Here is a 26,177-nt window from a genome sequence, read left to right on the forward strand (position 1 = left end):
CCTAATTTTACAGGTGAGGAAATTGAGGGATAAATATTCAGTGACTTGGAATAGGTCACAGGGCTAGCTAGGAGTCCATCCTAAGTTCAAACTAAACAGTCTGACTCTAGAGCCAAGACAAATTCCATATATTCAGTTTATGAAGTGGACTAAAAAAAAATAAAACACAAGACTGCTATTCAGCAGATAGGACATAACATAAAGATACACAAAAGAAAGATATAAAATTGCATGTGTAGTACAACAGCAATTCTGTTTTTTTAAATGCCCAGAAAGAGATTAGAAAGTAATTTGCCAAAAATGTTAACATTTACCACTGAGCAATGAGATATGGGTTCATCTTTCTTCTTTTCTAATACTTTTGTGCTTTTAAAACTTGACCAAAAGTATGAATCTCTTTTACAATGAGAGACAAGAGGAAGAAAAGTTACACGCAAAAGCAAGGAAGTTTGACAGACTTCAAGAAGGCTTCCTCTTGTCAAGATTGCCTATGTACTACCAGTTAAAATGAAGACAATAAATAAAGATTACTGAAGCTTATGACTATTTATTCCCAAAAGGCTTAAGAGAACTCCCTTTTGCACAATAGTGCATGCAGAAATATGTTTATAGTCTGATTTCAAAAAACACTATTTAAAACAAAGATGAAGAAAAGAAAAAAATCAAGTAGAAATATTAGTACAACTAGGAATCAAAAGAAAGACTTTCATAACTGATAGATGACTACTGAAAATTGTAAAAGTAAAAAAGGCCTAAACCAATAAACATTTAGTTATATACTTGCAAATTTCTGAGGGAAAACCATGGCAGTCTGTGTATAAACATCACATATTATTGTCTGTGCTTTTAAGCTAAGCATTACTTGTTCTACATTATACCCCCAATACATAACTTTCTGAAATTTGAAATTTCAAATGTTCTCTCTAGAACTTGAAAACTTCATTTTAATTACCTCATACAATTAACTGCCCAGCATTGCTTTTCTGCTGTTCAAAGAAAAAAGGGTTGTATCTTTTTCACTACATGTGAACCTGGTGATTTCTTCTTGTTCACAGTTTACTCGTGAATTATACAGGAATCATACATACTTTGTTGTCCATATGTCTGTCCTCATCTGCATATTATCCTCAATTACATGCTTTTAAAGATTCATGAAATATTCTACAAGCATTTGGCATAGCAGAACAAAAAAGAGGCCACTTAAACAATTAGAAATAAAAGTAGCAACTATTTTACATTTCAAGGCTTTTTTCTTCATTCAAAAGACATTTTCATTTCTAGGAAACGAAATATACCCATTTAATTATCTATAGTATCTCTTCATACTCGTTCTTACCAGTATCCATTTGCCAGACGTACACAGAACCATCTGAACACCCCACTACCAGATAATCATCAGAAGGCCTCCATTTGATTACTTGAATAGGAAAAAGGTGACGAGATGCCAACATTATGCATTTTTTCTCTCGCAAACTTAGAAGTCCTACTGAGTGGTCACTGGCTACAGAGCAGATGCAGTGCTGTACTCTTGCCTGAAAAGAAGAATAAACCTTAATTGTATTTAAATTAAATTTAAAATAAAATGGATCCTGTTTTCAATAACTTAAGGCAAAATTAATTATACATTTGCTGCCACTGAAAAACAACCACAATATTAGGTCATGTTGAAAAATGTGTTCCTTTATATTATACATAAAACCCAGATCAATCATCAAAATATTTTTATACTAAATTAATTCTAGATTAAAGACTGTAAAAGATTGGAAAAACTGCTGTTCAAATGTAAAGATGACCTCACTAAAATGATTACTATATTGGAGCAGGCAAAGCTGAGAAAAAATTGATCTGTTATTAGGTGTTCTCTTTCCATGGTGTGAACTTTCCTTTGTTTGCTGCGGGAGCTGCTTTCTGCAGCGCTTCTTTCTGTCTGTGACTCTTTCATTTAGACCCATGCTCTTTCCTGCACCTTTGCTCAAAAACAATACCCTCACCGTCCCTCTGCCACGATCATTTCTTAGGAGTCATAGATATTCACATTATCTGTAGATATGCATTCCTGTTTCTTTCATGGTGTCTATCTGTAATGTCAGCAGATGCACCACCTCAACTAGCCACACAATAGCCAATTAAATGTTCTGCTGTATATTTTCTGCTCACCTCTAGTTTTTGCCCTTCAACTCCTTTTTAGAACAAGACAAGATATAAATAATCAAAGATTTTCTCTGGTAAGAGAGAACTGAACCTATGACCTAAAAAATTAAAAATTAAAGTCTGTATTTTTGTAAAACAATTTATAAACAATGGAAAACTTAACTTTTCAGTGACTTACTAGATTATGCTTTCAGGTCATACTGAGAGAAACCATATAAAAACAGCCATTTGAAACTCATTCTTGTACATATCGTGGCTATTTATTGAAGGTGAGGCTCACTACACTATATATATACTCTTTTCCTTGTATGGGATCTAAAGAAAAAACACATCAAACCTCACGCTGCTGGGTTCTCCTAAGCAAACAGGCTGTTTTTAAACTAAAGATCAGTATCTCAATATCCTTCCCAAATAGGACATGTGGATAGATATTAGGTGAAAAAAAGGGAGGAAAAGTGTGGTCAAATGTGCATGGGAAATACTGACAATACTGAGGTTAGGTGGTAGCTGTTGTTTTTAACCACAGAACTTCCAAGAACCTTTAGAATGCTGTGACCATAAGTATCTCGTCAAGGGGATACAACATCATTCATCTCCAAAGTTGTTTGAACATAGTAATCTTATTAAGACCTAGTTTTAGATGAACACACTTTGGAAACTCAGGACTGAATTTTCTATCTATAACAGTGCTGGATCTTGGGCATAAGTATCAGAATATGGCCTATCAATGGTCTCATTTGCTTTCTTCCCTTATATTCTCTTCACTATGATTTGGCTTTATTTTTATCTTACTAGATAATGTTTATTTTTGTAAACAACCTAAAATCAATGTTTGAATGAAGCAGCATAGTAATAAAACAAAGATGACAGTAATATTTAACTATTTACTTTGTTCTTAAATTCAACTGTTTTATTTTTATTCTTTGTTAGCTTTATTTGTACTTTGTGTATTATAATTACACACTATAATCAGCATAACAGGTGTTTACTCATGTTAAAAGTTAAAAAAAAAAACTAGGTTCAGAGAAATGGTATTACAAACCTTTATTAAAACATTATATAGAATTTTTAAAGCATTTTTAAGCTTATTTTCCTGATAAACATTCAATTGAAACATGAAATGTGATTCTTAATGTCTTTACAAAAGACATTAAAAACTGAGGGGCGGTTGACTCTGACACACACAAATTAGTTTTATAATTAACAAATCAAAACAAAATGGCAAACTACAAAAATAGTTAAATTTGGGTATGTTAGAACAAAACTGGGTAAATACACACACACACACACACACACAGAGCTACATATGTATGCTGCTAACTCAAAGCAAGAGTTTAATACAATGGATGTTTTGCATTTCTACAGCTTATCATCAGTACTGACTTTGTCAAATATATCCATTATTCATTTTATAAAAAGGGTTGGTTGCTACATTAATGGTTAACTACAATATTCTATTTTGCAACATTAATCTGTCAAAAAGTGGTCATTTTATTTATTTCCCTCGTGAAAGAAATAGTTATCTTTTTCTATGGGTATAATGAACTTAAAGAATGATGCCTAAACAGTATTCCTTTTCATCTGTTTATATCCTTTCATCAGGCACTTATCAATCACAGTATTCACACATCTAACACCACTGTTTTATATATATATTATATTTAATAGAGCTTCTAGGTTGCCCAGGCTAGTCTTGAACCCCTGGGCTCAAGCAATCCGCCTGCCTCAGCCTCCCAAAGTGCTAGGACTACAGGCGTGAACCACCACGCCTGGTCATTGACCCTACTTTTGATTCTGCTACTTAGACTTACAAACTGTCCAAAATCTTCTTTATAAAGAGCTAATCCCTAATTAGTGCCACACATCTAACTGACCTACTTGCTAGTCCCCACGTTGAAAGTCATTTCATTCATGCTCACATACACTCTAGTCATTCCTTTTCAAAAAGTGGAGAAAATGAAGTATGAGTCAATATGAAGTTTTGCCAATATTCTCTGTTAGGTGTTCTTAAATTTTGCCCTATTGGAGATCTCAACATCTGAGGTGACACAAAGCTACTGACAACGACTGAGCTACGCATACTCTCTCTCTGTCAAAGATCTCCTTACCATAGTTTGTAATTTAGCAGAGAGAGGACTAGAGCCATTAAGCAAAGAAAAAAGCCTTTCCCATTCTTATGAGAAACTTGACCTTCCACATTATCAACCCCTCATGAGAAGTTTTCCTGTCAGAACTTTCACCCTCCCCATAGATACACAGGCAGATAATTTCAAATATTTAAGAAAACGTAATCTATCTTCATAAGACTTAAAAGCTCTACATTATATTATTACTGTTATGTAGCAAAAATAAAGGACATACAAAATGAATATTAAATAAGAGCATAGGATCTGCTTTTAAAAGTAGATTATGAGATGTAATTTTCTGAAGGTTAAAAAAAAGAGCTTTAACTCCAAGATTCTAGCTTTTTCATTTCTACATGATGCATTCTCCTCTGACACACAAATTTAACTAAATATGTTTTAAAGAATACTTTTATTCCCCTTTCACATAGTGTAATAATGAAAATTTGCAAATAACAAGCTTAATCTACAAAAAACTGTTCCAGGCCAGGCACAGTGGCTCACACGTATAATACCAGCACTTTGGGAGGTTGAGGGGGATGGATCACCTGAGGTCAAAAGTTCAAGACCAGCCTGGCTAACATGGTGGAAGCTCGTCTCTACTAAAAATACAAAACAGTAGCCGACGGGGAGGCTGAGGAAGGAGAATCGCTTGAACCTGCAGACGGAAGTTGCATGGAACCGAGATCACGCCATTGCACTCTAGTCTGGATGACGGAGTGAGACTCCATCTTAAAAAAAAAGTTTATTCCAAAGTAAAAATGATATACCATCTCTGCAAATAAGTATCTAAAGAGTTAACTTTAGCTTTACTGTAATAAGACTGGAAATAGCCAAAATAATCAAGAATGAAAACAAAAAAAAATCAATATTACTAAGCCCAAGAAAGCATAGTTATTAGAGGTACTTAACTCACAAGAAAAGATGGTTCCGTGCTTTTTAAATATGGATTAAAATAAATCTAATTTTTCTTCTTTCAAAAAAATGCTAGTCCAACTCATATAAAGAAAACTGGCCTGAAGCAGAAATGACCCAATATAGTAAAACCTCATTAATTTTGATTTCACTAATTAATTCTGAGTTGATGGCTACCTTTGCAGCCTGTGTGAAAACAAATTAATGGTATAAACAAAGCAAATGTCTAGCCTATTTAAGTGTAAAAGGAAAAAAGACTATTCAAGCAACACTTGATATTAATTTTAATTCAAACAATGAACAGAGTAATAAATAATTCTCAGCTATCTGTTAAATAAAAGCACTTAAAAGTTCTAATAAAACACAATTAACTTGGTTTCCTCTTATCTGTCCTCAAAATTATTAAAGCACTTCTTAAAGAATACTTTGTAACTCATATTTCTTCCTGATTTACATCCAGCTTCTTCACAAATGAGTTAAATTAGCACAATGCCTTTATTATTAAATTCTAGAGATCTGGGTTACTGAACACCTATTTCACCTGCAATGACTAATTTCATAACTTGATTAATTCCATTCTACTTCACCTTTTTTCATTTCAACCTGGAAAAGTCACCTAAACATGATTTAACACCAATGGCATTACAACAAGATAACATATAAAACATTTAAACTGTATAAGTAAAATAATACTACAACAACTAAAAAATGTGAACCTCTTATCTTTAAACTTATTTGAAAAATATGCCTCAAATTATTCCTATTACACATGCATTAAATAATTTTGAAATGTGTTCCCTAGTTGTATACTTACAAATTATACATGTGTAATTCTGTGCACTATATCACCTAAATTGTAATAGATGCACAAATACATGTATTTTAAAAGGATGGCTCAAGGTTTAAATAAACAGATTTAAGAATAAACATTTCTGAAATGTCTCACTAATGTGAGTAACTTCATATTACATTAGCCAATATCTCATGTCACAAAATGGATCCTTAGGAAGGTTTCCTTGTTAATGACAGTGGATGTAAATACAAATTTCATATAATTATAAATTTTTTGCTGCCCTCCTGCCAGACTGATCAAATGATCATTAAAACTTGTCATATAGCTGATGAAGAGATTTTTCATTAGAAATATCTCCCATCCATATTTTCCCTGCCCATTTTGTGATGGCTAGGTTTAGAACTATATAATATCATCTGCAAGTCCCTTAAGCAAGCACATTCTAACTGGAAACAAACAGGGTCAAAGTAACTCTGGCACCCCACTTGAGGCTCACCCACTCTGGCCTGAGATGATGCTTGTCCATCTGGAATGCAAAACAAATGAGGCCACCAATGCCCCTCCTTCTAGTAAATGTTCATAAAGCTCAATTTCCTAAGATTAAAAAATAAGTAAATAAAAGTTCTAAGATTTTCTTCCCATACCCCCGTTGACTGTCTTTCTATTCTACTTCAGTAACCACTGCTATCAACTGACATAAAGAATGTAAACATAAAATTCCACTCAAAAATTTGTACTGTTATGGAACAGAACTTATGCGGCACAGATGAAGTATTCTATCAACTGAGCTAGTATTTTACAGGTGAAAGTTATTCAAAATCATGTTGCAAACACTGTATTAATTCTGTCCTAGACACGATATGTACCAATGACATCAAATGCCAATTAAAAGTAAAGGTTAACAACAATCAACAGAATATTTAACCAAGTAAAAACGCTGTTTTTATTTGATGAAAAAGCAAAGAGAGGGGAGAAGATACTGGCCCAAAATAAGTATATTCTTAGGTCAATTACTATTTTTCAAATAATTATCATCTTAAACCAAATAAAGGCTCATTGGATTTGCCAGTAAATAATCCTCACAGTACATTAGTGCTGAACAGCAGAATGCCACAAGCTATCACAGAATCTGATAGAGTCAGAATATACCACCTAGGTCACCCAGTCTGACCTTACGCATTTTACAAGACTTCATTTCAAACCATTCCCAGAAACCTCTTATGTAACCTGTTCCTAAGCATCTGCCATGAATTACAGAAATCAGAGACAGCTAGTTTATCCCATCCACCAGCTCTCTGGGGAGATGATTCCACTTTCCAACAGCTCCCAATGTAAATAATATATATTTTTTATTTTCTACTTTTGCTAATTTGTTTTCTAAACTAAATTACTCTTTTTCTTCACATCATTTCAGGAGCAATGGTCTTATTTGCCCAAAACAATATTTCTATTTGCCTGAACAGTTGCTAAACATACAAACATTCTATTGTCTCTCCTTTTAAACATGCCCATCATTAGACATGCTATAAATGACCAGCTTCTTTTGCTCATAAATCAATCCCACTATTCTCTTAATCATTATTTCTTGTACTTCCCAGAACTCTTACTATGGAACATAAATGTGCAGTTAAGATGCATCATTTATCACATTAAATATTCTACCTGAAGGGGAAAAAAGAGCCTATGAAATTAAATGTTAATTTCACTTCTACACTTTCCCAAAACTAGACTTTTTTAAAAAGCTTTAAAAATCCAAACTTCATTTAAAAAAAAAAAAAAGTAGAGGACTGTTTATTTAATACATGTTTTAGAAAAAAAGACCATATGGTCCAACCACAACACTGATTAACAAACTAATTGGATAATTACATGAACAAGAAAACTTTTAGGGACTAGTTTTAACGTCTTCCTTTATTCACTGTATAGAAAAATAACACTGGAGAAATAGTGGACTAATTAGAACTCTATAATTCTTCAACTGCTTCCTTATTACTAAAATGGTAAAGAAATATGAAGGATTTAATAGAAGATTAAGAAAATACTGCCTATCAAAGAAAAAAACAAGTATGTAATAAACATACTTAGTAATAAATAACATATTTATTAACATGTATGTTAATAAATAACATACATGCTTAGAGAAGAGCAGATTTTTTTTATCCTTACATCACCCCACAATCATAAATACATTTCAGATATATTATTTTATGTTTGCTTTTAATTTAGCCATTGTTTCTCATCAAGTCTTATCACATTTTTGGGTGAAAAGATTTCAAGCTTCAAAAAATGTGGAAGAAACTACAAATAAAAAAATAAATTGATTACATAAAAACTGAAAATAAGTATAGGTTAAAAAATTCAACAGTAAATAATAAATTAGAAATTCCAGCAACAACAGAGGCCACATAAGCTTAATATTTCAGTTAAGAGCTCAAACACTAATAACCCTTGGAGAGAAAAAAAAAGCAAAGGACAAAAAGAAAAATGTCTTCAAAAAAAAAAAACTAAAATCCTTTTAGAAAAATCTGAATATCTCTAGGTATCAAAGAAAAGCAAATTCAAACATTAAAATACTATTTTTACCTGTCAACTTGGACAAAGATTCTAAAAATTACAATGCCAAATAGTTAACGTTTTGGGGGTTCATACATTTTGCTAGGCGTGTTCCAACTGCTTGGCAGTAATTCATTACAGTCTCATTAACAACCCTTTGAGGTAGGTACTATTATTTCCATTTTTAAAGATGTAGAAACTGAAGCATGGAAGTAAGTAACTTTTGTGCTGGCAAGCAGCAATGAAATGGGCACTGAGAGTAGAAAATAATTTCATAATATAATTCAGCAGCCTTAAAATTGTTAAAAAGCTATTATATCAAATTTCGGAGGTTCTGATATTTTCACTGAGTAGACTATATCCAAAGAAAATAATCCTAAATGAAAGAAAATATTTACAAAGACATTGAATATTGTATTATTTACAATAGAAGACACTGGGAACAATTAAATACCCAAAGTAGAATTGCTAAGTAAATATGGCATGCTCACACAATGTAATGTAAAATTACTTTCATGAATAAGTAAAATAACTTTGAAAATATTTGTCACAATATTAAATGAAAATGCAATATGCACAGGAAACTGTATCTACAGTAAAATCACAAGGATATAATAAAATGGATTTTAAGAGGCTAGAAGAACATACATCAAAATATATTAATTGTGGTTCTCTTAACTGTAGAAGAATAACAGGTGACCTTTTACCTTCTTAGTTATCTCTGTTTTCAAAAATGTTAACAGTGGATATACATTAATCAAGGTGCAATGAAAACTATACCACATTTTTAAAGAGCAAGTAATATGTTACAAGTAAAAAAAATAAAAGGGAACTAAAACTGAAAAATTCCAAACTTGAATAATCAAAGATGAAAAACTAAAAGATAAGTCATACAAATCAATAATGAAAAATGACAAAAACTTGAGAAAACTAATTATTTTGAAATAGACTACAAAATCTGCTAAAGGGCAGCATTTATCAGTTCAGGCTGTCAAATCAGACTACTAAGGATCAAATTCGAGTGCTGCCACTTGCTAACTGTCTGACTTGGATGAGTCATTTAACCACTCCGAGTCTCTTTTCTCTATATGATGTGGTTAACGGCAGTAACATACCTAACAGAATTGCTGTGTGAATAACATGAAATATAAATTCATACAGTGACTAACATGTCATGAATACAAAAGATAATGTTATCTCCATCATCATTATTATTATGTAATTATATAGCATAGATTCTATCTTTTAGAATGTAATTGTATTTGTTTTCTGAAGAGGTTAACTGTTGCTGATGTTTAGGTATCTACCAGAAAATATGAAAACATTCATAATTCTTCAAGAACATGAATTTCCCTTTTTCAATACTTTCTTCTCATATGAATACCTCTGCCTTAATGTAATCTGAATAGTTCCATCTGCATAATCATCAGTATCACTCACATGCTACCATAAATTACATTAATAAAGCTTTATAACAATTTGTAAATAAATAAAATACAGCTCCTCAATGGCCAGCTTCCACAGTTCTCTGAACATTTCTTCTTATGTTTTTCTACTGAACTTACTTTATTATTTTTCACTTCATGCCTTTAAAATATTAAAATGCTTTATTTAACTTCACTTACATATTTATGGGTTTTAGAGACTGAGATGGTTAAATCTGCAGGCTCTAAAAATATTCTAAAGTCTTTTTTTTTTTTTTGAGACAGAGTCTCCTTCTGTCGCCCAGGCTGGAGTGCAGTGGCGCAATCTCAGCTCACTGCAACCTCCACCTCCTGGGTTCAAGCGATTCTCCTACCTCAGTCTCTCGAGTAGCTGGGATTATAGGCGCATGCCACCATGCCCAGATAATTGTTTTGTATTTTTAGTAGAGACAGGGTTTCACCATGCTGGCCAGTCTGGTCTCAAACTCCTGACCTCAGGTGATCCACCTGTCTCAGCCTCCCAAAGTGCTGGGATCACGGCATGAGCCTCCACGCCTGGCCTTATATTCTAAAGTTTTTTAAGGAATCAAAGTGTTGCCCCTTTCCACTCTCCACACACCATTCAGCTGTCCGCTGTCCTCTGTCCAGACCCACAAACCTTAGGCCGCATACATTCAGGGAATAAGACCTTCTGGAAAAAGACTGCCCAGTATTACAACTCCCAAAAGCTCTCTGTTGGTCCTGCCCTTCTACTTTCTCACCCTCAACTTAGAACTTAAACAGTAACCACACATCTAATCAAGTGATTTTTAATCTGCCTGCTTGGTCTTACCTGTTTATGTAAATCATACCTATATCATTACAGGAAATAAACACTGGGCCGGGCATGATGGCTCACACCTGTAATCCCAGCACTTTGGGAGGCCGAGGTGGGCAGATCCTAGAGGTCAGGAGTTTGAGACCAGCCTGGCCAACATGGTGAAACCCCATCTCTACTAAAAATACAAAAATTAACTGAGTGTGGTGGCGAGTCCCTGTAATCCCAGCTACTCAGGAGGCTGAGGCACAAGAATTGCTTGAACCTGGGAGGCGGCGGTTGCGATAAGAAGAGAGAGCGCCACTGTATTCCAGCCTGGGCAACAGAGCAAGACTCTGTCTCAAAAAAAAAAAAAAAAAAAAAGGAATAAACACTGAATTCTCACACCCCCGATACAACACAGAAAACTTTTTGTTTCCTTTCTCATGGAAACCCACAGGTTGACAGACACTGTCCTCATTTTTCTAACTGCAGATGCTGAACAAACCTGTATATCTCTTTCCTGGCAGTAAATTAACAGAACACAATACACTAAAAGTACCTCTTTGTTTTAAAAGGATGCTGACTTGCTGTTTAAGCCTGTATCAAAAAAAACATAGAGAGACCTAACCTTCAGTGTCCACAAAACACTATAAGCTGGCAAGAATGCTGTGCCTAGCCCATAATTTATGTCCTAAGAAGAGCAATAAATGGGGTCAAACCTCCCCCTTGATCACCTGGGGTCATGCTGACAAAGGCTTTGCATGTGTAATACCCCACTGTAATCTACCCACAAATGTCCAGAAAAACATGACCCAGTTTGGTCTTCTCAGTTGAAAACCCCAATTTTCAGGCAATGAGCAGGAAAGAATGGTACTTAGGACTATAATTTCCAAGGAATTAGGGGAGAGTTAAAACCTTTTATCCAGTTGGTGATATTATCTCTTAATTATCTTGAAACTTCTATCTCATGCAAAAAAAAAAAAAAGTGCGAAGTTAGACTGTCAGAGAAAGAGAATTCATCCCTAATTTGTGAAGGTTTTAAAGCCACCTGGTCACAGTTGGGAAACAAGCAAATGAAAAGTACGTAACAGGGGAACAAAGTATATTTACAATAAAGTCATTTGAAGCTGGGCGTGATAGCTCATGCCTGTAATCCCAACACTTTGGGAGGCCAAGGCAGGCGGATCATTTGAGGTCAGGAGTTTGAGACCATCCTGGCCAACATGGTAAAACTTCGTCTCTACTAAAAACACAAAAACATTAGCTGGGCGTGGTGGTACGCACCTGTAATCCCAGCTACTGGGGAGGCTGACGCAGGAGAATCACTTGAACCCAGGAGACAGAGGTTGCAGTGAGCTGAGATCACACCACTCCAGCCCGGGTGACAGAGCGAGACTCCATCTCAAAAATAAAAAATAAAAATTTGGCCAGGCGCAGTGGCTCACACCTGTAATCCCAGCACTTTGGGAGGCCGAGGTGGGCCAAGGTCAAGAGATTGAGGCTATCCTGGCCAACATGGTGAAACCTCATCTCTATTAAAAACATAAAAATTAGCTGGGTGTGGTGGCATTCCAGCTACTCGGGAAGCTGAGGCAGAAGAACCACTTGAACCCGGAAGGTGGAGGTTGCAGTGAGCCGAGATTGTGACACTGCACTCCAGCCTAGGTGACAAAGCAAACCTCCATCTCAAAAAAAATAAAAAATAAAAATAAAAAATTTTTAAAAAGTCATTTGAGTACTGAAAATGAACATACAAACTGCCCAGATTTAGGCATTTATCATCCAAATGAAAATGTAGATAACTGAAAACAGAAATAATGGCAACAATAATGATGATTCAATGAGCTCTCATTACAGACCAAGAGTTACTTCTAAACCTTAAACCAACACTTCACAGAAATTGTGGCTAGGGCCTAGAGATGTTAAGTAACCTGCTAATGCCACTCCAAGATGGACGACACAAATTCAGATCTGTTTGGTTCTAAAGGCTGTTCTCACTGGCCTGACCAATCAATGGTCCCATTATTTCAAGCTCCATATGCCTACAGCAGAGTGTGCTCTCCAACTCCTTTAGAAAGTCTTCACCAATGACTAAGAAAAACCATTGATAATGACTTCAAAAAGAGAACCATCATACAAAAGTCAACTTTGTTGTTTGTTCTTTTTTTCTAAGATGCTGTCATCCATTTCCATTTCATTTTACCAGCTTGTCAAATCTTTCTTTAGACAAATAACGTGAACATTTCCCCGCTCAGTACAGTCCCATATTTTATTATCTTGACTTTTTTTTTTCCTTACCTAAGTAGGATGAAATAAAGTGTCCTACTGCAGCTAGACTGCAGCACGTACAAAACCATCACTCTAATCTGGTCATTATTTTCTTTTTGTTGTTGTTTTTGAGATGGAGTCTCACTCTATCACCAGGCTGGAGTGCAGTGGTATGATCTTGGCTCACTGCAACCTCCACCTCCTGGGTTCAAGGGATTCTCCTGCCTCAGCCTCCCCAGTAGCTGGGGCTACAGGCATGTGCCACCACATCCAGCTAATTTTTTTGGATTTGGTAGAGACGGGGTTTCACTATGTTGGCCAGGATGGTCTCGATCTCTTGACCTCGTGATCCGCCAGCCTCAGCTTCCCAAAGTGCTGGGATTACAGGTGTGAGCCACCACACCTGGCCAGTCATTATTTTCAACGTAATGTACATATGTCCAATTCCGGCCAGGATCCGCCTAAATTCAAGTACTATCCAAGTATTAACTACTATAGACAGATCCATCAGGTACTAGTCAGGAAAATTTATGAATTGTTCCAGACTCCTCCACATAACATGCTCTTAGCATTCTAACAGCATCTGCAAACAGAGGTTGTTAATATATCATTTATGATTTCATAAATATCCACAAAACTAACATATTCAAATATCATATATATTGACCTTCCTTAAAGTTCCAAAATCACCTAAAGTAGACTTCCTAAGTGCCCTTTCTATGTACTCCCTGAGGGCTTTGAAAAACCCCTTTTCATAAGATTTATCATACTCCATTATAATTGCTGTTTGCTGCTCTGGCTCCCTCATTAGACTAAATACTACAAAAAAAAGATATCTTATCCATATCTCTGGTTCTAGAAAGTGCCTGAAATATGGCAAATACTCAGATATTTGCTCAATGAATGTCTAATCAAAAATATGTTGCACCAACCTGAACACTACACTTGAAAGGTAATTTGTTTCTTCCTAGCAATTTTTGCCATTTAAAAATAAATTTAGAGGGCAGTGCATGGTGGCTCACACCTGTAATCCTAGCACTTTAAGAGGCCGAGATAGGAGGATCACTTGAGGCCAGGAGTTCAATACCAGCCTGGGCAACATAGCAAGACCTCATCTCTAAAAAACAAAAATTAAATTAAAAAAAAAATTAAATGTAGTCATTTTGAAATTGTCCCATGATTGTGCTACTCAAGAAAAATTAGTTGTGGTGTAATACTCTCTCTCCAGTCCAAAATAAAAAGTCAATTTAATCAGCTACTTCATTTACTAGGTTTAGCATCAAATCACTTCTGACCATTATTAAAAGTAAATTTCATGCCTAATCAGCAATCTGATTTAAGATTTTAAGGAACCTTTCCAAAACATAAGAATTTCTAATTTTTTAAAATGTTTGGCATGATATCAGCACAGTCAGCTAAGGTTGCAGTCTTTCTCGTTACTCTTAAAGGGGACTCTCACTGCCAGTCCCTTAGCACCGAGTTTTCTGACCTCCTACACAAGAGACAGGTGTATGATATTAAATTGAGGTTTTCCCATTAAAATAACAAAAATTACTTGTGCCAACCTAATATCTGAATGTATACATAACATTCATAGCATGACAGGGTCTCACTCTGTCACCTAGGCTGGAGTGTAGTGGCGCAATCATGGCTCACTGCAGCCTTGAACTCCAGGGCTCAAGCGATCCTCTCACCTCAGCCTCTCAAGTAGCTAGAACTATATGCCCATGTCACCAAACCCAGCTTTTTTTTTTTTTTTTTTTTTTCTTTTTTGGTAGAGACAGGGTTTCACTATGTTGCCCAGGCTGGTCTTGAATTCCTGGCATCAAGTGATCCTCCCAGCCTGGCCTCTCACAGTGTTGAAATTACAGGTGTAAGCCGCCATACTCAGCCTCAATTTTTTATCTTAAACACAATAGTATAGAATAGTAGTAAAAATTTGGAAAACATAAAATTATCAAGAATATAAAACCAGCCGGGCGAGGTGGCTCACGCCTGTAATCCCAGCACTTTGGGAGGCCGAGGCGGGCGGATCATGAGGTCAGGAGATCGAGACCATCCTGGCTAACACGGTGAAACCCCATCTCTACTAAAAATACAAAAAATTGGCCAGGCATGGTGGCGGGCGCCTGCAGTCCCAGCTTCTCGGGAGGCTGAGGCAGGAGAATGGCGTGAACCAGGAAAGCGGAGCTTGCAGTGAGCCGAGATCGTGCCACTGCACTCCAGCCTGGGCGACAGAGCAAGACTCCGTCTCAAGAATATAAAACCTATCAGAATGCACAACTAATATAGTATTGGTACATTAATACATTTGTGCTTTTAAAATGAGAGTGAGAGCTATACTTACATATACTCTACATACAGCTGCTTTCAAGACTAGAAAATTAGCAAGGCTTGAAAGATTATGAACAGGATGATGAAGGATTACGGTAGTAAAATGGTGACTGTACAAACCTACTCCTCATCATTTGAAGAGCAATTTGACAATACCTACTCAAAAGCCTTTAAAAATTAATATGCCCTTTTTTATAGTAACTCCAAGTATAAGAACTTATCCTAAGAAATCATTCTAGAGCTACAAAAATATTTAGCTGTACTAATTATCACTCTCACTGTTGATAACAGGCAAAAAAAAAAAAAAAAAAACTTTTAAGCAACATTCTAAAATGTCCAATAAAAATGAATTACAGAATATCATTTAAAATGATGCTGTGGGAATATTCTTAGTAACAAACATGACCATCTTTAGAAAATATCACTATTTTCCATAACTATTATTTAATTTTTAAAAATAAAATTAATATCAAAAAGATGGTGCCAAATACATAAAAATATATGACAATGTTCTCAAAATCTAAGAGAATTAAGTGTTAAAGGAAAAAGGAATGACACAGAATGTTATGTACATTACATTTTAAGAAAATAATGTTAGTTCTGCTTCCTGCTTTTGCTTAATTTGTATTAACAAAGTTTGCTCTGCTTGACTTCAGATATTAAACTATGGGTATACACATGGCTTTTTAAATGCAATATTCAAGTTAAATTAGTAACAAAAATCTAGAATCAAAAACGTAAGATAAGAGCAAATTCAGGCAAAAGCTTTCAGTACTTTGTCAGAATCACAGTATGATATATTAAAAAGAATATCTAATTTATTAATTGCTCTTACTGGCTGTGAACGTTAGCCACACTGGTATACATACACTCATGTGTTCTATGCGTATTATCATACCTGTTTCTAGGAGCCAGGAATCTAAAACTCGTTTTAATACTGTCAATTGAAGGCGCAAACACTAAGGTTCAGGTTAGATGCCTCACATTCCTGTTCTCACAAATCCATGCTGCCCCCTTCTGGGTATTTTTGGAGATTATGTGACCAAAAGTTTAATAAGGTAAATTAAACAAAAAGAATTCATTTTTTAACTAATATATTAAAGAACTTAGCCTATAGGCTTATATGTAGAAACATACTACTGGTACTACACAGTTTATTTTTAGGCATTTTCCAAAACTTCTGTTCTAAATAATTCTAACATCAGAAAGACAGCTCTGAGAATTTAGTCATCAATGCAAACGAGGAAAATAAATAGTAAATATTATAAATAGTTATAATACTAAAAGTAAATAAAATATGACATTTTAAGAAGTTTCCCTACTCCTTTCTCTCACTCTCAAAAGTAAACCAGGCACTAGCTTGGCACCAGGCACTGAATTGGGCACTAGCTTTCCCTTTGGTTTTAATATTTTTACTACCTATACATGTATCCAAAAACATGCAGTATAGGTTTGTGTTTTTAAAATGTAAACAAATGGTATCACACTGTATTACACACACAAAGGTTCCATACCACAAACTGTACTTCTAAATCCAGCTACCTGCCACAAGAAAATCAACTAAGAAAATATGGATAGTGTCGTGTAAAATATCACCACAATTCAAAAAGTTGGAAATATTCTACTGGGTCATTAGTGTTATTTTTTAATTTCTGAATTTTCACTGCTGTCAATCATATCTATCTGGTTTATTAAGGAAAATGTTTTATAAAGTACTCTTGATATTTTAAAATAATTTTCTTCCCTTAGTATTTTTTCCAAAGTCTAGTTTCTTTCTCTAAGAGTAACCTATGTGGAAATAAAAGAAAAATTCCTGGGTCTTGGACAGTAGGCTCCTTAATGCTAAAATCTATAATAAAAGGAGAACGATAAGTAACAGGGAAAGGTAAAATAAACTGGGAGGGAGGTGGAAGGGAAGATGTCAGATCATCTCATCTGTTAACTACATAATTCTAATGATGGAGCCTTGGAGGAAGTTTTCTGCTGCATCACTCCAAAGGCATTAAAAATATCTGCCTTCCCTTTCACCAGCTCTCTTCAGATTCCCCAGGCAACTGGTACACTCTTGGCCTCCCCTATCCTAGACTTCAGATTTTGCTAATTCACCCAAGTCTACCTCTCACAGCTACTCAGATCTGAAAATCATTCTATCTCTAACCACGCTGTGTTGCGTAAATTTTGTAGTTGTCAGAATAAAATTAAGCTAATATTCTATAGTTCTGAAGCATTAAAACATTGTAATACAGAAAATATCTGAAGGATTAATAAGATGTTGCACTCAAGGTTAAGGGAACCAAAAAGCTGGAGAACAGGAGAGAAAGGGAGACTTGCACTTCCTTAGTAATTTTTATACCTTTTGCATTTTACACTACATGCATAACTATCTATTTATGAAATATGTTTAAGGTACGATAGTAAACAGTCCAAGTACAGATGAAAATTTAATAGCCCAGTTTAAATTTTAGCTGTATTCAAAAAAATGTTTCTAATACATCTCCTATATCTAATATTTGAAGTGGCAATATAATTTAATAATAACATAAAGGCTCCACTTTAAATTTGAATCCTGTTAAAATTAGTAAGAACTGTCACATCTGAATAGCAATAAATTATGAGAAAACCACTCATTTAAAAACAATAAACATAACTTGGAAAGATAAACAAAAATGGTATAGGACTTTATATCTGTCTTATAATTTTTATACTGCGAACAGCTTTATTTCAAACAAATGATATAGTAGTTTGTTTTAATCAAGAAACTGAACCTTTACATTATATACTTTAAAAAAAATAGAAATGGCAAACAACCTATTATTAGAGACCTCAAAACCACAGATTCCAACACCTCTCAAAAAGTCAATTATGTAGTTAGTCAAACCTCTCAGGTCTTTTCAAGTAGTTTACCAAAGCTCCTCGTTTCTCTGGGTACCTATAATATGCCTCTGCCATCACTCACCAAAACATTTGTGATTCATAGTCCGCCTGTACCAGGCTTAAATACTTGCCTTATCCTCCTTCTAAAATGTAAGCTTATATTTCTTGGAACATTTAAACACATTACTTCCTCAACTGTTCTCAATAACCCTTCAGAACAACACAATCCTGAATTATTTCAATGTTTTATATCTTAAAGGGTACCTTCAGATTTTTTAATTTTCTTACATTTTAATTCTTTAAAATAATCCATATCAGGTAAAAGCTAAATATCAGTTAACCAGACTATTCCATGAATCAATACTGAATTTCAAAGATCTTTTCCTAAATGAACTTTTGCTTTTTTAAGAAACAGTATTGGCCAGGCGCAGTGGTTCATGCCTGTAATCCCAGCACTTTGAGAGGCTGAGGTGGGCAGATCACGAGGTTGAGAGATCGAGACCATCCTGGCCAACATGGTGAAACCCCGTCTCTACAAAAAATACAAAAATTAGCTGGGCATCGTGGCACATGCCTGTAGTCCCAGCTACACAGGAGCCTGAGGCAGGAGAATCGCTTGAACCCGGGAGACGGAGGTTGCGGTGAGCCGAGATCGTGCCACTGCACTCCAGCCTGGTAACAGAGCAAGGCTCCATCTCAAAAAAGAAAAAAAAAGAAAGAAAGAAAATGAAAAATAAACAATATCTTTAAAAAATGAAAAACAAAAATCCTTTCACACAAAATAAAAGGAAAAATCTATTCAATTTAGGTACTCTACATAATACCATATTTGGGCAATATTTGTCATCATTGAATATGCCAATTTTTTTAAGTAATTAAAAGTCCCACTAACAAAAGAATAGAAAAATAGTTCATCAAAAATAAAGCATACAAAACCACTTAAGTCTGGCACTAAATTAATGGTAATCTATAGTAGGAATTTGGAAAGACTTTTAGATAAAAAGATATTTTAAAAAGCTCAAAAATGAAGGAGTAGGGAAAGAAAGGATGACAAACACCTAGACAGCAGAAAAGTAAGTACATGTTATTTGTCTACTGACATGTATGTGGAGTTGGGAAAGGAGGTCTGGAGTCTGTCTTCAGAGCTCATCTCCAACTTCCAGCTGCAGCATCTGTTCTACCTAGCAGACAGTTTTTCATTTTTTGTTTACTAGCTACCTAAGTTAGGAGACAAATAATGAATTATTTTGTTGAGTACTTTTTCTTAACAACTTTGTACATTTTAGGAAACATGAAATGTGACTATAAAGTAAGAAAGGAGAAATCATCAGCCTTGTACATTCTTACTCACAGTTAAAGCAATTTTTACACACAACTGACATTTCTTGGTTTTAGAATATCTTTCCTGAACAAATAATTACAAGAAATCAAAACTCAGCTTCTATCTGAATTTACCTAAGATAAAACCCAAAACTATTCTAATAAACAAAACAGATGACAAACTTTTCAGCATTTATCTCTAATCATTACTTTTGGTAAATATTTATAATCTTTCAACTACAAATAGCTGATCAACTATTTCAACCACTATTGCCCAATCAAAACTTTTAAACAAAAATAAAAATACATTCTGCTAAAAAGAACAGGACACTGGGTCAATTTATGAGAGAGACTATTCAAGCATTAGAATCAGTATATGATGTAGCAAACTCTAATCTCAGCCACACATTTTCTAAACATTTAGCAAACATCAAACTCTTTGCTTTTTACTAAGCAGTTAGGTCCTTTGATCTTTAAACATACTTGCCGATGTGCATAAAACCACCTAACCAGCTAACTGAACAGGTTATTAACTAGCCAGTCATTATTTATTTGTTAAATTACCACATAGCTAAAAGCAAGTATCTTTGTCAGTATTTTTGAATAAGAATTTTAAAATTTCTTTTTTCTTTTTAAAATTTCAATTTTTAAAAATTTAACTTTCATTTTAAGTCCAGGGGTGCATGCACAGGTTTGTTACATAGGTAAATTTGTGTCATGGGGGTCTGTTGTACAGATTACTGCATCACGCAAGTACTAAGCCCAGTACCCATTAGTTATTTTTCCCAATCCTCTCCATCCTCCTGCCCAAGAAAATTTCTATTGTTAAGCATGTAATAACTAAATTACAAATTGCAAATACATTATTTTTCAAGTACTAGACTTCCCTGTCCAGATCACTTTTCCTCATATTCTCCAGGCCAACTACCGCTTTTGGCTTGCCCAAGTCTAGTAGGGAGCCCTGTCTCCATTTAGTTGCATAGATGTCTATTAGTATTTTATTTACTACATTTTATTTTTAAATACTAATAGTCAAAAGCATTTCATTATATTAAATATCCACTTGAAATTTTTTAAAAGAAATTTGTTTAAAAAACACAAGGGAATATATAAGTTAAAAAATGTATAATTAACATATTCAAACAGAGAACATGACCTTGTGTAAACCATTCCAAACTTTTAGTCACATTTGTAATTTAAAGAAAAACTATATCTTATTCTATCTAATATTCCATTATTTTAAATATTTTATTCTCTCACACACACACAAAATCAATCAAAACAGAAATGGTTGTTCTAAACTGGTATAGAATTATCTAAATAATCCATTTTTGCATTGAAAAATTAGATATTTCACCAAATGTACATTCAGAGAAGAAAACTGTCATGTTTCACCATAGGACATAACTACTGAAAAATGAAGTTTAGGAGAGGGGTTGTAACAATACCTTAATTTATTAATGTAATTACAATAATATCTATTTCACCAAAATAGGACATAAAATTGGTTAAATAAATACATGGCAATTTTTCACAGTAAATAAGAAATTAACAACCTAATTGGAAGAAAGGAATAAAAAAGAAGAGAACAATTAAGGAGGTAAATTTGCAAAGCTGCCAGGAAAAATAATGAGAAACATTGGTACTAGGATTTCTTACAAAGCCACCAGTATCAAATCAAACAAAATCTAGCACTGGCAGAACATGGTTGATAAAATAAATTATCAGGAAGATTAATAAGCAAGCAGAAAGGCCAAGAAAAATTTTGTATGTTTGGAAATGAGACATCTTGTAGATACTGCAGCAGACACACCAGTTAAGACTGTTTTCAATTTCAGTAATAGCAGAGCTGATGACAGTGAATGAATTACGATAAGCATGACACGTCTACAAGACGATGTGTCTATATGTGCACACAAATGTGTGAGTGTTGGGAGATAGTGATGATACACACAAAGATGACTAATCACATGAATAAGTCCCACGATTAATAAACAGTAAAAAGAAGTACGGTTATCAGTCCTAAGCCTTCCTAAAATCTCATATTTCTATTTATATGACATCATAGCCTAACTTAAAATGCATCACTAAGAAAGCAATCTGGTTCCACAAAGTTATGATGAAATTTTCCAAAATCATAATCAATAACTGGCAGGCTTTGTCTCCCTTGTTACAACAATTTGTTATTTAAATAAACTCTATTGATAAGTATTTTGCTTTGACCAACATACACATTCATTGTCTTTGCTCAGATGGACCCAAAAATAATGAGATTGTACAATGTCTTCAGACATACCTAAATTCTTTTAAAACATAAAATTGAAACTTCATTTAACACACATTTTCTCAACTGCTGCTATGTTTCAGAAAGAAGCCAGACCATTTTGAAGCTAGTAACAGGAAAAAACACTATGTCCATCTTGTGTTTCTATGTGCCCCAATAGTTAATGACTGTAACTTCGCCTAAATGTTACTATTATTTGAGTTTTAAAATTGAAACAGTTTTCTTAATTCTCTTGTCACACTTCCTTTAAGTTAGTCTAGATTCCATTTACACTCCTGATAGTAATGTAACTTGGCTCTACCATAGTGAAATATTCTTTTATATAAATCAACTTACACTACAGTTTTCAGGTGGAACTAGAAGTTGAGTAATCTCACCACCATGAACACAGAAGATGTGTTTCATTTCTCCAGAAAATATGTCCCAAATTATGACCGAAAAATCCACACCTCCAGATATCAGGTATCTTTGATCATACCGAGCTGAGACCTGATGAGGATACAGCAAACATGTGACTTTGTTCCGATGACCACGCAGTGTTCTGTGAGGTGGCCAACCTGTGAATGAGGGTTTGGATTTAAAATGGGAAAATTAAAGGCCCACCAAGTTTCCGTAAGTAAAAGTAAACATGAATGTTTAGAATAGCTATACATTATATCACAGCAAAGGCTTCCAATTTTATCTTCTAAAACCCTAATTCGGTATCCACTAGCCACGTGAGACTACTGAGCACTTGAAATTGGGGTGATCCAGATTTCTATGTGCTGTGAATTTAAACTAGTCATGAGATTTTGAAGTGTTGATATAAAAAATGTAAAATATTTCATCAACAACCTTCATATTGATTAGAAGTTAAAATGAAAATAGTTTTTACTACATTGGGTTATATAAAATATAATCAATTTCACCTGTTTCATTTTATTTTTTAACATAGGTATTAGGAAATTACAGGTATGGTTATATATATGGTTGACATTAGATTTCCACTGGCTCTTAGGAGGCAAAGGCAGATCACTTGAGGTCAGGAGTTCGAGACCAGCCTGGCCAACATAGTGAAACTCTGTCCCTACAAAAAATACAAAAATTAGCTGGGTGTGGCGGCACATGCCTGTAATCCCAGCTACTTGGGAGGCTGTGCAGGAGAACTGCTTGAACTTAGGAGGCTGCAGTAAGCCGAGATCATGCCACTGCACTCTGGTCTGGGCAACACAGTGAGACTCTTTCTTGGAAAAAAAAAAAAAAGAGTTCTACTGGATGGTACTGTTATGGAGGATTTTCAGAATTACTGGTAATATAGTAATTATTTAGTAATCCATAGAGATAACTAAGAGATGAAACTATTAACATATATCAAAGAGATAAAATTGGATACTTTATTTATAGTCATTACATAGTATTAATTCCAATAACAGTCAATGAATATTGTATCTATGCATTAAACTCTACCAACTACATAGCACCCCAGCAACTAACTACACTGATTCATTGTATTTATTTAAAAACAAAGAATAGAGACATTTTCACTATCAGGGTAAGAGCTGTCAAAACACTTTAGACATAGAGAGTGCTTTGGTATACCTCTTCTGAGCATGTGTTCCCCTTGCAACAGCTGCACTATGGCCGTCTGTGTGGCAGGTACAATAACTATGCTTCCATCTTCACGGCCACAAACAAGTCTTCCATGTGCTGGTATGTACACACTTGCAGTTACTTTAAGAGGTTCATTGCTATTGGGAATCACACTCAGCTGATCTATAATTCCAGCAGGACAAGGATTCAGTTTATCAAATGCCTCTTGCAAACTAACAGAAGTTGTCATTGCCAGCCCTGTAGAGGTTTGGTTTTGTATAAAAGAAAAACATTTGTGCATGTTAAAAAAATTTAAAACATTAAAATAATGTTGATTGATCCAGTAATCAAAGAAAATGATATATGCACATTATGAATGTGTTATTCAGTAGTATTTAACATATTAAATTAATTAAGAAATTGTCATACAGGATTTACTATTACCTTCTTCACTTTCCTGTTTATCAGCTGTGTCTGATATGTTCCAAATATTCAACCTTCCAGAAGAATCACCCTGAATTAATAGTTTATGGAAATATTCTCTGCATCCATAGAAGAACCGAGTAACAGGAGGACAAATTAGCAACTGCCAAAAAAAGTATTTGAATATCTTTAGCTGTATTTTTAATCAAAATATTTCACACATTAATGCTTTTCAAACAAAGGCGTTAGGTAATTTGTCCCAGTAGCCAAGTTGAAAAAGTGTATATAGCATGATTATTCAACAATATTTTAAAGTATTTCTATAGCATTAACATACATGTCAACTAATATTCTAATCTAGTATAACATACACATTGAATGAAACAAAAACAGCATTTACAGCCTTTGTCTAAAATTAGTATTTATGCTACATTTCTCCACTTTATAATAACTCATGTTTAGCCACAATAATGCAATTTAAGTGCCTATTATTAATTAACACAGAGCTATGTTTTCTTTACCAAAAAGAAAAGTCTTCACTTAAGAGGTCAAGATGAGAGAACTCACTAATCCTAGCTTTTTTTGCCCACTCCTGATTAATCATTAAGAATAGCAACAAAATCAGGGCACAGTGGCTCATGCTTGTAATCCCAACAATGAGAGGGAAGATCCCTTGCGGCCAGGAGTCAGAGACCGGTTCCGGGCAACAAAGCAAAATCCTGTCTCTACAGAAAAAAAAAAAAAAATTTGCCCAGTGTGGTGGCACAGGCTCATAGCTCCAGGTATTCAGGAAGCTGTGATGGGAGCATCACTTGAGCCCAGGAGTTTGAAGCTACAGTGTACTATCATTTCGCTACTGCACTCCAGGCCGGATGACAGAGCAAGACCTTGCCTCAAAAACACAAAATGTAGGCTGGCCACAGTGGCTCACAACTGTATTCCCAGCACTTTGGGAGGCCGCGGCGGGCAGATCACTTGAGGCCAAAAGTTCAAGACCAGCCTGGCCAACATGGTGAAACCCTGTCTCTATTAAAAATACAAAAATTAGCTGGCAGTGGTGGTGTGAGCCTGTAATCCCAGCTACTCTGGAGGCTGAGGCAGGAGAACCACTTGAACCCAGGAAGCGGAGGTTGCAGTGAGCCGAGATCGCATCACTGCACTCCAGCCTGAGAGAAAAAGGGCAACTCCATCTAAAAAAAAAAAAAACTGAACAAAAACTAACAAAACTGAACTATCAAGCTTGCGCAATTAGAGGACCCCATTGTTAAAATTAGTATATTTTTCAACTAACAGAGTATCATTTTTTACTTGCTCAGATTTTCATAATCAATTTGAAACTAGTCTATGTTAGCTACCAACTACCAGGAACAAAAACCATTCATTAGGGTCTTATGTGTACTTTTATTTTCAGCTTAAGATTTTGTGCCTTCAATGAAGTACTATCTGAAAATACTAAATATCATGGTGGACTTCTACTAAAATTCAGAGGATTACTTCACAAATACTGGAAAATTAAAGAACAGAATCTTAGCCTGAAAATCAATAATAAATTTGACTTCAGTTTTGACAATTATAGTTAACAGTCTAATTACTGTATTCAAATACTGGTTATCAACAGCTAAAAGCATTAGCCAATGGAAACTATACATATTAAGCATAACCAATTGTTTGACTTACTGAATTTTTTTTTGCTTTTGAGACAGGGTCTCGCCATGTTTCTCAGGCTGGAGTACCGCGGCATGATCACAGCTCACTGCAGCCTCCACCTCCTAGGCCCAGGGATCCTCCCACTTCAGCCTCCCAAGTAGCTGGGACTACAGGCGTGTACCACCACACCATGCTACTTTTTTTCTTTTTTTTTTTTTTTAGAGATAGGGTCTTACTATGTTGCCCTAAAATTTTTAATTGATAAACTATATATTTAAAAAGGAAAAATTGCTACAGCAGCTGTAATAACCGATATTCTACATTTCAACACACCACAAAATATATGTATTTAATTTAAAATGTATTAGGGAGTTGATATTTAAAGAAAATGATATGTATTTTTTTGTTTTATTTTGCTTATGTATTTTTTATATAAGTCATTATTCCTTAGGTTAATTGGAAGTGACTATCTAGGTTGAAGAGCAGTAAGTAGAAGTTTGAGTAAAGAACAGGCTATAGATGATCTTAATTGTACATAGATGCATAAATTCTATATATTCAAAATATTCATGGAAAGAACAATTCCCTTCCCCTAGCCATCCTGTCATACAAATGTGAGACCTAATGTTCAGAATGATAAAGCCATGGAAACCTAGAACATCAATTAAAAAAAAAAAAACCTCTGCTTTCAAAGCCAAAG

The 26,177-nt window shown here is 34.6% G+C and overlaps 1 protein-coding gene across 2 annotated transcripts in view; it reads right to left on the bottom strand.

Annotated features, from left to right (window-relative positions):
* WDR7 (WD repeat domain 7) overlaps positions 1 to 26,177 on the bottom strand; it is a 388,194-nt gene that overhangs the window by 318,428 nt on the left and 43,589 nt on the right. For both annotated transcript variants that reach the window (XM_001084877.5, XM_001084992.5), the window contains exons 10-13: positions 23,852 to 23,993; positions 23,417 to 23,665; positions 22,175 to 22,395; positions 1,337 to 1,532 (exon numbers count right to left, since the gene is read on the bottom strand). In XM_001084877.5, the coding sequence (XP_001084877.2) occupies positions 1,337 to 1,532; positions 22,175 to 22,395; positions 23,417 to 23,665; positions 23,852 to 23,993 (808 nt within the window). The remainder of the gene's footprint in view (positions 1 to 1,336; positions 1,533 to 22,174; positions 22,396 to 23,416; positions 23,666 to 23,851; positions 23,994 to 26,177) is intronic.

This window comes from Macaca mulatta, chromosome 18 (assembly GCF_049350105.2).
Source record: "Macaca mulatta isolate MMU2019108-1 chromosome 18, T2T-MMU8v2.0, whole genome shotgun sequence".
Lineage (NCBI taxonomy): Eukaryota > Metazoa > Chordata > Mammalia > Primates > Cercopithecidae > Macaca > Macaca mulatta.